The sequence below is a fragment of the Hypanus sabinus genome (genome assembly GCF_030144855.1).
Source record: "Hypanus sabinus isolate sHypSab1 chromosome X1 unlocalized genomic scaffold, sHypSab1.hap1 SUPER_X1_unloc_8, whole genome shotgun sequence".
NCBI classification, from domain to species: Eukaryota; Metazoa; Chordata; class Chondrichthyes; order Myliobatiformes; family Dasyatidae; genus Hypanus; species Hypanus sabinus.
Window position 1 is genome coordinate 786,868 of NW_026778977.1, and position 12,782 is coordinate 799,649.

The 12,782-nt window shown below is 44.3% G+C and overlaps 1 protein-coding gene and 1 long non-coding RNA gene across 4 annotated transcripts in view; one reads left to right on the plus strand and one right to left on the minus strand.

The window, feature by feature from the left end:
* Positions 1-10,049, minus strand: part of LOC132385657 (homeobox protein Hox-A10-like) — a 98,685-nt gene extending 88,636 nt beyond the window's left edge. Inside the window, exon 1 of one of the 3 annotated variants that reach the window (XM_059957867.1) lies at positions 9,063-10,045. In XM_059957867.1, coding sequence (XP_059813850.1) covers positions 9,063-9,747 — 685 coding nt within the window. In that variant the 5' untranslated portion in view covers positions 9,748-10,045. Of the gene's footprint in view, positions 1-9,062 lie in introns of all 3 variants that reach the window. The other 2 variants (XM_059957864.1, XM_059957865.1) reach the window with 2 other exon arrangements.
* Positions 7,506-8,998, plus strand: LOC132385669 (uncharacterized). Its single transcript, XR_009509225.1, has 2 exons — positions 7,506-8,456; positions 8,741-8,998. It is a non-coding gene; the product is annotated as an uncharacterized LOC132385669 (long non-coding RNA).
* Positions 10,050-12,782: the final 2,733 nt, after the last annotated feature.

Consider the following 12,782-nt stretch of genomic DNA (forward strand, 5'->3'; position numbering starts at 1 on the left):
AGTGGCTGCTGACTTGATTCAAATAAAAAAAATTATACCGACTCCTGCAAGACTGAGACGCGAATAGAAACGAATAGACTGCAACTTCGACAACCTGTAGACTCACTTTCAATGACTCTAAAACTGCTGTTCTCAATGTTATTATCATCATTATTATTATTTGCAGTTGTTACTTTTGTATTTGCATCGTTTAGCACATTGCGCACTTTTGCTCGGCTTTGTATGTAGTTTATCCTTGATTCCATTAAATTTTAATGTGTTTTTTTGCACGTTGGTTGTTTGTCTGTCTTTGTTTATTTATTTGTTCGTTTATGTATTTATTTATTTGATTACATGCAGTTTTTTCCCGTCATTCAATCGGATTTCTTTGCTTCGCGAACGCCCGCGAGGAAATGCATCTCGGGGTTGCATATAGTGACATTTCTGTGCTTGAATGACAAATGTACTATCAACTCCCGCCGTCCCCAAGCTATGGTGTTCCTTAATGTGATCAATACTGACATTTACGTTTGTGTAATAAATTCATTCAGATATCTATTTAGCTTCTCAAGTAAACAGTGAAACACATGATACACATGTATAAAATAATCTCGTATATATCCCTTCCCCATAGGAGTCATAGGATCAAGCAAACAGGACGCAATAACTTGGATGAAGTTAATTAACAACGAGCCTCGTATCGATATCTATGTATGTATGTATGTATGTATGTATGTATGTATGTATGTATCTATCTATCTATCTATCTATCTATCTATCTATCTATCTGTCTCTCCATCCATCTATCTATCCTACTATCCATTCATTCGTCTATCTTATCGACAATCGACAATAGGTGCAGGGGTAGGCCATTCGGCCTTTCAAGCCTGCACTGCCATTCACTGCGATCATGGCTGATCATCCACAATATATATATATAAAGATATATCCATATCTTTCCATCAGTTTATCTCTCTCTCTCTCTTTCTTTCTTTCTTTCTTTCTTTCTTTCTTTCTTTCTTTCTTTCTTTCTTTCTTTCTTTCTTTCTTTCTTTCTATCTGACTATCTATTCCTGAAGTAGGGCCTCGGCCCGAAACGCCAACTGCTCAGTTATTTCCGCAGATGCTGCCCGACTCGCTGAGCTCCTCCAGCATCTTGTGTGTGTTACTCTGGATGTCCAGCATCTTCAGACTTTCTCGTCTTTATGTAGGTATGTGAGCATGGACGATTAAAAAAAAATCTATCTGCCTGTTTGTTTTGTTGTTCAAAATATAGGATAGGATATAGGATATCTCATTAAAAGAATTAAACATCTTCTAACTTCCAGGAATCAATGTCTAACTATTTTAAGTGAGCTGTTAAGTTACAAAATGAACGTTCCCTCCAAAATGCATTTTTATAATGCTGAATTTTTACAAGTTGGTTTTTGTAAATACAGAGAGCCAAAAGGACCCTAAAGCATCAGCAGAACTGGGAAATGGAATATGGGCTCGGGTGGTTTCACTGAAGCCATCAGCAAAGGTGGAAGGCATCTTATTTTCCATTCCATCATTGAAACTTCCGCCTTTAAGTTTGATCATTACAAAGCAAGTGCTTAATTGTCCAGAATGCGTGTACGTAACTTTGAGTGCTAAACGCAGGAGCAATGAGCTTTCAAAAACGGCAAGTTATACCTTAAACACCAGAGATGGAGCAGGTGCTGGAAACCTGGAGCGACACGTACAAAATGCAGAGCAGGCCTCGGTCCAAAGCGTCGACTCTTCATTCCTCCCCATTGGTGCAGCCTGCCCGGGTGAACTCCTCCCGCATTTCGTGCGCGTCGCTCTGGATTTCCAGAATCTGCAGAATCCGTTGAGTAGATCCATTTTATTTCCCAGGTTCTGTATCGATGTAATGAACGAGTAACAGTGACAAAAGTGCCGAAGGAACTCAGCAGGTCAGGCAGCATCTGCGGGGCTGAGACCCCTCAGCAGGTCTGGGAGGGAAGGTGGGTGGGGGGTGGGGGAGAGATTTCCAGCTCCAGTGTTTAGATATATAGAAAGATTATTGCATACGGTGGACACTAAAATATAATCGATGAAGTTCTGTAAAGTGCATCCGTTAAGATAGTTGCATGAGCGAGGATGCATCGCCCGGAAGGCTGATGTGATATGGAGTGTCGATGGCAGTTTCACCGGTCTGATCGAGGCTCAACTCTGCCACGGATGGTCCCAAGCAGCGTTGGAAAAGGAGGAGGGTAGGCCGTGGGGCCAGCAACCCCATCCTGTAAAAAAAAACCCGGAGCTACAGATACTGAAGCTCCCGAGGCTTCATCCCTGGGAGAGGATGGGTCTTTGAAGATGGCCAGATTCTCGGTACTTATTGCTTGTTTATCTATCTATCTATCTATCTATTTGTTTGTTTGTTTTTATTTACTATTATTATTTGATTCGGTTGTGTGTGTGTGTGTGTGTGTGTGTCTGTCTGTCTGTCTGTGTGTGTCTGTGTGTTTGTATTTAATGTGAATGTCCAGAGAAAACAAATCTCACGGTTCTTTCATAGTAAATTTGCTTTGAACATTGAACTCCGGGGCCAGCTTGAAAGAAGCGGCCCGGAATAGAGGACTCTGTCGGGGCGGCTGTCGGCGACCTTTTCCCAAGCAGGGGCGATAGTTCTAAGGAAGTGAAAACTATGCGATAATCTTCCCAATTCGGAAGGACAAGTTTATTTCTTATATGGAAGTCATGGGATATCAGAGGCAGCTGCAAGTTTATTTCCAGTCAGGATTGATAGAATTGAAAAAAAATGATAGCTTCAGGAAATAACTTTCAGTGGGCCACCGAGCCCTCATTTGGCGGGAAGTTTTCAATCAGCTGCTGATGGGGGGCGGGGGCGGGAATCAATCGCTGTGTTAATATGTCAACGGGTCGGTACAACATCGCGGGACGAAGGGCCTGTATTGTGCTCTGCTGTTCTATGTTCCGTAAGTTTACCTGCAAATGATTATTGATTGACAATTAACTCGTGGACAATCCAATGGCTTTCAAAATCGGACTGACACCTGCCTTTTCGTTACGATTCCCAATATTGAATTCAAGAGAGCCGGACCTTCCGGCATGCGTCAGGTTCAATATCACTGACGTATGTCGTAAATCCGCTGTTTTGCGGCAGCGCTGCTGCAATGTACAACATTTTTCTTAAAACTACAAATTATAATATATATATATATATATATATATATATATAATGTGCGCACAGCACACACACACACACACACACACACACACACACACACACACACACACACACACACACACACACACACACACACAATGTTGGAGGAACTCAGCAGGTCAGGCAGCGCCTATGGAGAGGAATAAACAGTCGACGTTTCGGGCCGAGATCTATCATCGGGAAAGAAACCAGAGAGGTAGGGGAGGTGGGGCCGCTGCTTCATGAAAGATATAAAACAAAATAGAGAAGTCTTATCGGAGTTATAGCCCAAGTATAAGAGGTTCTGGAGATGCTGTAAATCCAGAGTAACACACACACACACACACACGTATGTTTTGTGCACACACTCTCGTGAATCGCGTCACTTTGTGGACGTACAATCAATCTGCGTATTTAAACTACCTTGTGTATTTATGTTTATTTTTTTCTCTCTGTTTTTGTCCTTTATCTTATTGTGTTTATCCGGAGTAACAATTTCGTTCTCCTGTACACTTGTACGACTGGAGATGGCAAGAAATAATCTTGAATAAGAAATAAAAATTAAATAAGTAAAACAACAAGGGAGCAAAAAAAAATTAAAGAAGGATAAGCGCGGGTTGATTATCCGTTCTGCAATGCGTTGACGCTCGTTCCTCAAGCGCGTTTTTAAAGTCACAAACTTTGCAGTAAATTCTCGCTAAGGTCCTCACTCTAATTTTAAGCAGCCGTGGCAGATTAGTGGTCTTTGGTCTTTTTTTTGCCTGGGTGGTGGTGGGTGGGGGGGGGGGGGGGAGTGGAACTGACCTTGAATGCGCGCAGTTTGTCGCAAGTTTCCTTTTGAAATGCTAGCGACAAATAGTAGAAATTCTAGCATTTCTTTCCTGTAAGACGGAGGGCCTGGAAGTTTCTCAACTTCCCCAAAACTTTTATTTTTGCAGATGGCGAGTTATCTCCGTCAGCGACGCGGAGCCGCACCCTCATTACTCCTAGTGTTTACTGAATTCAGAACGCTTGTAACGGCATGCAAATTGTGCCGTTTGAAGAACGATTTTTTTAAAATAAAAATTAAGATCTTTTAACTCGGTAGATTTTTTTTGTTTTAGCTGTTTGTTGCAGCGTTTTTAAAGGTTAGAATGCGTGTCCAAAATGCCGGGGGCTTGAGAATGAAATGCGGCCAAGCAGAACGCAGTGTGAATATTGAAAATAAAAATAAAAAATTCAAGCAATCAGGAACAAAGTTCGTATCGAAGGAGAGTGGTTCTGGGTAAATCAGGACGATGCCAGGCCAGGTTAGTCCACGGTTAAGATGCCCGTCAATTAACTATGAAACCAAGTAGGTTAATAATGCGTTGGAAATAGTTTTTACTGATTCCTCACCTGAGTTCTTCTCATGGAAATTTGGTACTTATTAGTATTTAATAGCAATGAAGGACGTTGCAACAAAGAAGTTCACATAACACCATACTGTCGAGTTTCATCTTTCCCTTGATTTAACAAAAAAACCCGCAAAACCGAAGGGAACCCCAATTCAACCAACAGCAGCACCAGAAACAGGCCCTTCGGCCCGTCTAGTCCGTGCCGAGCTATTAATCTCAGGATTGTTTCACGTCATTCCTCTCTGCCGTCCGATCCGCAAACGGACAGCCCTCCCCTCAAACCTAATCAGAAACCACCCCACAAGCCCGTAGTCGCTCTTACCCTACCCTATCCGCCAGAGCCCCTCGTACCTCACCACACTGAACACACCCTTATCTCTCCCAACCCCACAGATACGTCCACCAGCCCTACCCCCAAAATTAATCCTAAGGCCCAAGGAGGCAACCCCCAGCCCCACTAACCCGATTAACACTGGCCACACCCCCACAAACCCAATGACTTGAGTACGGAGGAGGCAAGTACTGGACCTGGTTAATGAAGGCGTGGGCCCGATCAAAGTGGCAGGGTTGCGGTGACGCTGAATCTCGAGGGACGAGATCAAGGAGCACAAGAGGGATGTGGCCCCCCACTGCCCGCATGCTCTTCCCCACTGTCACCCGATTCCTCGGTGCACATTGAGACACGGACACTTTGTTCAATATACATTCTTTCTGGGGGTTTTTTGGGAGGTTTTAGTAATCTATTCAGTATACATACACTGCGATTTATTATTGATTTATTTATTATTTTATTTTATTTGTTAGTATTATTTTTTTCTTTTCTAGATTCTGTATTGCATTGAACTGCTGCTGCTAAGTTAACAAATTTCACGTCACGTGCCGGTGAAAATAAACCCGATTCTGATTCTGATGCAGAAGTATAAAAGAGAACGAAATTATTGTGACTCCGGGTCGGATGGAAGAGAAGCACACAGACACACACACACACAGACACACACAGACACACACACACACACACAGACACACACACACACACACACACACACACACACACACACACACACACACACACTGTCTCTCTCTCTCACTCTCTCTCTCTCTCACACACACGATACGATATAGAATACAATCATTATAAAAAACTTAAGTTTTCAAGTTAACTTGTATACAGAAACTCATTTGATCAGACGGCTAACAACATCTTTATTCGCAAGGGTCGGATATGATTCGCCTCTGTGTCTGAAGCTGCCTTGCACGTTTGGTCGTGCACTAAAGTAGAAAGGCGGACGTCAAATAGCGCCGGCAAGCTTGGCCTACTACCCGCTCCGTGCAAGACCAAGTGTCCTGCCAATGCTTGCAAGCAATGCATTTGGCTGCGATTTTGCTCCCTAAGGAATTGAACTTAACCACCGACGAACAATCAGCTCCGGGGACCAGGAAACCCGAAGGCGGACGTTTATGGGCGAATCCTAATAATACGCCGGCAGAACGATGCCGGGTTAGTTTATTAATTCTGACTTATAGTCTGATTGTACTCCCAGCTTACAAATAAAATCAATAAGCTACCCCAACGTACAAAATTTCAGTTTCATAACGAGCAGGTAGGGAAACTTTCGGTCTTCCTGGCGAGGTGGTCAGCCGGACGAGGGAGGCGAGATGCCAATTCACAATACTTTGACTGAAATGGAAGTGTATCGTGTAAGTAACATGTCCAGATTTCCATAACAATGCAAGCGGTTGTGTGCGCCATTGTGACTCGATGTCGAGTCTGGTCCCTTGTTCTATGTCGCTCGATTAGGTGGGTAAACACTCAATAAAGTCAGCGCTTGAACGAAAGGACAGCCCGCCAACCAGATCGACACACATTTAGCTCTCGCCATCTCCCAAAAAAAAACCCTGACACAAACAGAATACAGACCATTTCAACTTTTGAAGATCAACAGGCTTATTGAAACAAACAAACACACACACACACACACACACACACACAAAGGGATTGTGGACTAATGCTGAAATGACTTTTGTTCGACAGTTTTCTGTGTGTGAGGGAATAGGTGGAGGAAATTTCGTTACAATAGATCCGAGTTAGTTACAAATCCCTCCGAGTTATCCCATCCTGGTGTCTGCTCAAACTTTCCTCCCGCTGGGCTCTTCTTGGAAGGGAAATATGTGGGATTCCGTGTATATAATTACTCACCGGTGAGACAAAGTAGATTTATGAAGGGAATTACTAGGCAAAACTTTTTTTTAAAAAAAACTTAATATTCATCACTTTGAATAAAAAATAACTTGGTCACGACGGGAATTCAAAGTTCAAAGTATTTATATTATCAAAGTACGTTTACCTCACCTCATACAACCCAGAGATTCATTTTTCCGCGGGCGTTCACAGCAAATGCGAAGAAACACAATAGAATCGGTGGAAAAACTCCCACAGGATCGAGGTGGACAAGCAAACGGACGAGCAAAATGACAACAAACAGTGCAGAGGCAAAGATAAAGTAAGATAATAATAAATAGATAGACAGATAATGAACAAACCAGTTAAATAAATATATAAATAACTAGATAAATAAAAAGATAAATGGACGAATAGATAGATAGACATATATAGAGAAAGATAGATAGACAGATGGATAAACAGGCAAATAAATAAATAAATAAAATAAACGGATAAATAAATAAAGGGTAAACAGACAAATAATAAATAAACAATAAATTTAAATATATAACCGGGAGTAAAGAAATAATAAATTAAATATATAGCACGAAGTAGATAATACATAGCAAAATTATAATAATAAATAACAAATAAATAAACACATTATGAATAATAAATAATAAATAAACATACAAATTATAAATAATAAATATAAATAATAGTAATCATAAAATAGCCAGATAAATAGACGTATAAGCAATAAATCTAGTTCTAGAGTCCTTAGACGTGAGTCTACCAGTGAATGATCAGGAAAGCATGTCTGTGTTCGTTCAGAGTAATAATTTGTTTGATTTCTTTGCCAGTGTCCCTCACTCCTTCCCAATTCAGCGAGCAGGCGGTTTTCCGGTCTATGGGAGCAGCAAGATGCCATGAAAATTAACGCCGCGGCTCTGCGTGATGTAATTTCTATTTGGCGCCATAATTTAGACCCATGGCATACCAAACTGGCCTAAAGTAAACATCACAGGGTGCCAACGAGCCCATTTTATTTATATTCAGGATTTGGAATTTATGGCGGCATCTTAGACGGTTTTGATACGCGACATTAAAAAGGCCCTTGGGGCTGATGTTTAGGTGGCGGCTCTCGGGATGTCAGGCCCCGCATTCAAGACATCAACAACTGACGAAAAATATTACTGATCGCCAGTGCTCTGCTGACGCACAGGCACTGAATCACATATTTGTGGTTTTGTTTAAAAGAATGCGCACATTAACCTTTAAAGTGTATGTTCGTATTAAAACCTTTGAAGATTTTACAAACTCCTTTCCTCTCTTGTCCCTTCCGCTTGGCCTTTCTTTCCGTCTCTCTCTCTCTCTCTCTCTCTCTCTCTCTCTCTCTCTCTCTCTCGCTGCCTTTCTCCCCTCTCTATCGCTTTCTTTCTTTCCCTCCCTCCCTCTCTCTCTTTCCCCTCATCCCTCCTTCCCTCTCTCTTTCTCACTCCCTCTCTCTTTCTCCCTCACCCTCACCCTTTCTCTCTCTCTCTTTCTCCCCCCACTCTCTCTCTCTCTCTCTGTCATTCACACACACACACACACACACACACACACACACACACACACACACACACACACACACACACGTACCTATAGGCATTACGCTATTCACACCAACATCTGCCCAAAAATACTCATCTCGGTGTTCGTGCGGTCCCACGTATACGTACTATTGTACTATTACACACAAATGGTTAGTCAGTAGATCCTACACACATACATGTATGTGATCTGCATCTATAGAAATATCTATATAGATATATAAGATTTTATACAAATATATAAATTACTGTATACTTAGATGATACTGTATCTAAACAACATGGCTAGATAACAACATTGTCACAATTGCTTTTTTTCCCTGCTGGTTACAAAAGCTCAATTTTAAGTTTATGTATTTGACGTTACGCCAGCTAGAACTGTTCTTCCGAATCAATCTCAGATCATTCTTAACATTCTCCTATTTTTTTTCCGTAGGTAGAGTTTTATTTTTTATCAATCGGGGACGCTTACAACGGGGTTTAAATGCGATTTTGAGAAACGCCCTTTACCACCAGAAACCTTTCGACGTTTTGATCTTCAGGAAGGGTGGCTTGAAGGCGTTTGCAATCTACTCTGCCGTAAAGAGCCTGTCCTATAAATTACTCAAGGTATTAATTTGTACTGAGAGTCCTTTGTGGTTTGGACAAAAAGAAAAGGCTCCTTTTCAGCTTAAAATAAAGTCACCTTGCCGCAGATGGGCTGTTTGCCTGATCCACATACATATAATTGCTTCTTTCGGGTCTTTTTTTTTACCCACCTTTGGTCTGTTTCTTGTGGAGAGCTCGTTCGGCGGCAGGAAACTCTAAAGTGGGCGCCTCGGGTGCAAAGTCACACCCTCTTCCCTCCGTGTGCTTCCCCGGGTCGGTTGAGCCGCGCATTTTCACGGGCCTTTCACCTGCATCCGACGAGGACGACGTGGCGAAGGGCTGTGCGAAGGCGGCGCTGGACGGGGCCGAACAGGGAGCGGCGGCCGGCCGCGGGGGGCTGTAATCCGCCGGTTTGTTCGGCGTGTAGCTCGGTTCCGAGCGGAAGTAGACCGGGACAGCGGGGGCCCTGGCGCACGTTTCAGAGACTGCTCTCGGGTACACAGAGACCTCCGCGGCCGCCTTCGTGCGCTTGTCCCCGTCTAGTAAACAATAACTGGCCTCCTCCTTCACGCCGGACGGGAAGGAGTAAGCACCCAACTGTTGAAGTCGGCCGGTGTGGCCCGATGGAGGTGGCGTCGCCCACCCCGCCATGCCTGGCACGTACTGATGTGGAACCAGACTTAGACCTTGTTGTTGGCTCATCCCGGCGTCTTTTGGGTGACAGCTCTGGGTACCGTAGCCCTGGTCCGTCCTAGGGGACAAATAACCCCCGGGGCAGTAAGGTTGAGTCTGGCCGGAGCAAATTAAAGCACTCACTGAGAACGAACGAGATGCGGAATTCTCCGAACATGACATAGCTGCCGCTGAATTTGTTGAGCCGGAGTAGATGGGGGTGGGGTGGGTGGGGGTTTGGGGGAAGGAGGTGGTGGTGGTGGTGGTGGTGGTGGCGGTGGTGATGATGGAGGGGGGGGTGGGTGGGGGGAGGTGGCAATGAGAAAAAAAAGGTCCTTATCAAACTGACATTTCCCTTGCATTCATCAGCCGCCGGCTGCGGACAACTTCCTTCCCACCGGCCAATCAGAATCCGCAGAGGCGGCGCTGGCCCCGCCCACACGACGGGGCTTGGAAACGAGCGGAAAAAAATAAGACGCATTCGTGGGATTCAGCTGTACCTAGTTACCCTGACAAATACAAGCTGGTTAACTCTGTTTTTATTAACTAGCTTGGGGTCGAGGTGGGGGTGGGGAAGAGCAACAGCGGCCTTCACGCTTCGCCGTTCACGCGGTTAATGTTCCTTGAGGAAAATTAAAACAGAGCCAAGTTTATGATTTACAGTTACCCTCAGACATAATGGCGACGGCAGCGACGCTCGGACCAGCCCTCTGCATCTTGCACGTTCCGCCCAAGCGAAAAAATAACGGAGGCAGCGGATTCGGAGGAAACCGAGCATCATGGGGGCGGGGGTGGCGGAGAAAGCTGAGATCAACGCTCACTAATCCGTGCAACTAAATATTTACTTTATAGGAGGATCTCGCCGTCACTTAGAACAACTTCCCCGATGCGCAGACGGCGATGCTTATGCAAACAGGCTTATATAATTTATTGGCAAGGCTGCGCCTTAATTAGCGGTTTCAATAACAGCAGGCATTGGAAATGACATTAACGATCGCACGTCGAATTAACATAAAATTAAGAGTTAATTGAACGGAAGCTGAACGGGTAATCTACTTTCATTCACAGGCATGAGCTTTGAAAGTAAGGCTGCGTGGTGTATCACGAGCAAGTATGGGACCAGCCGTGAAAGAAGTTGCTAACTCCAATAAGTGTGTGGGGGGTATTATTATTATTATTATTATTATTATTATTATTATTATTATTATTATTATTACTACTACTACTATTATTATTATTACTATTATTACTATATGTTCTGGACCTCGGGTGGGACGGGGTGGCAATGGGGGAATGAGCTCCCTCTGCATATTAAATGCTCCCAAAGGGTGTGACTCTATAATAGCCCCTGACAACCAAGTCCAGCTCCCGGCCTTCACGTGTGGCTCAGCTTCTGAGCCCGGTGGAACCGTTCCTACCAACGGGAGAAGGGGCAAAGTCGGGTGACTGGCGCCTTAAAACCAGTCGCCTCGGGTAGACACGGGGCTGGTCAGCCGCGGTTGGCAGCTCATCTAGGAGAGGGAAAACTCTGATCTCAAACCCCCGCTGCCTGGCGGCTACACCCCACCCTACGCTGAGTTCAACGCTGACTGGCAACCCCTACGATACCGCTGGTGCTAAACTGTATCGGTCTCCGCCATTCCTTCAGATCGGTAGAGAGAGCGAGCTTGCTACATGAACAATAGCTTGCTCTCCATATCACACTGTCCACTCTTGCGCATCTAGACAGCTAGGGCTACAGACCTCTCCGACCCAGCCATGCGGTGTAACTGAATTGTAACAAATAATATTTCTTTCCTGGCGCCATTGACTTACTTTGCGCAATATTAAAGGACTGCCAGATTTGCGCGACCTCCGGAATTGTGTGTGTGTGTGTGTGTGTGTGTGTGTGTGTGTGTGTGTGTGTGTTTGTGTGCGTGTGTTTCCAGCATCTGCAGAATCTCTCCTATTTAGCTGACCGTGATTTCCCCTCCACGCGGTGGGGCCAGCTACTGACCACGAGAATATTAACCCGATCTCTTTCTTCCACCACCTCCCCCTCCGGTACCCCAAACTCCATAAGACTTAGTAGCAGAATCAGGCCCTTCGGCCCGTCTAGCCTGCCCCGCCATTCCATCGTGGCTGATTTATTATCCCCCTCAATCCCATTCTCCTGCCTTCTTCCCGTAACCTTTGACGCCCTGACTAGTCAAGAGCCTATTAACTGCCGCTTTAAATACCCCCAATGACATTTGGCCTCCAAAGCCGTCCGTGGCAATGAATTCCACACATTCACTGCCCTCAGACTAACGAATTTCCTGCCCGCCTCTGCTTTAAACGGACGGGCGTCTTTACAGAGGCTGTGCCTTCTGGGGCCCTAAACTCTCTCGCTATAGGAAACGTCCTCTGCACAACCGTCTTTCGATATTCGATAGGTTTCAGTGAGATCCCCGATATTTAAAATCGAAGTTTATAATTTCGATTTTACTTTCGGATACTTCTCTTATCCCATTTAAAGTATCGAACCCCCTTTAACCACTTATTTGCTGTTTCAGGAAGATTTAAAAAAAAGCCCAAGAGTCATTTTTTAACGGCTCGCGTGCTTAAAACTTGCCGTATTTAATTTCACGCATTATCACGCCTCAGTCGGTTCGATAGTTGAGTACTGGCATGGGCCAAGATGGCAATAAATAAATTAATTAATGGCTTGCAAATATTAAAAAAATCTCGTTCGCGTAGAGCTTCCCGGAATGAAACGATTTCGGGCTCGTGGTTGACTGTGTAAAGCCCCCCACACTCCGCATTAAAGGATAAATCTGTTTAGTCGTTTATGTGTTCCTTTTAAATCTGAATTTATGAATCCCCTAAGGTTTTTACCGTACGATCGGGTTTCCAATGCAAACCGCATCTTTGCAATCAAGTTTTACGTTGGGCTGGATGTTTTAAAGAAAAGTGAAGGCGATATAATTTATTCCTGAGACGAGCCTGAACGTTTTAAACCTGTCAAATCCAGGCACAGAAGCCAACTCCATAAAGCAAAAAATCTCTTATTGCAGTGTCTGCTTTTTTTAAAAAAATGAAGGATCCAGTCTCGTAAGTTTCTCCCCCGGCGCGATCTCGCGATTCCCACTGTGAGTATCGACGAAAATAAAGTTTGGAATCTCTACCATGTTAGAGAGAGAGAGAGAGAGGGAGGGAGGGAGATAGAGAGGGAGAGGGAGAGAGTGAGTGAGTGTGTG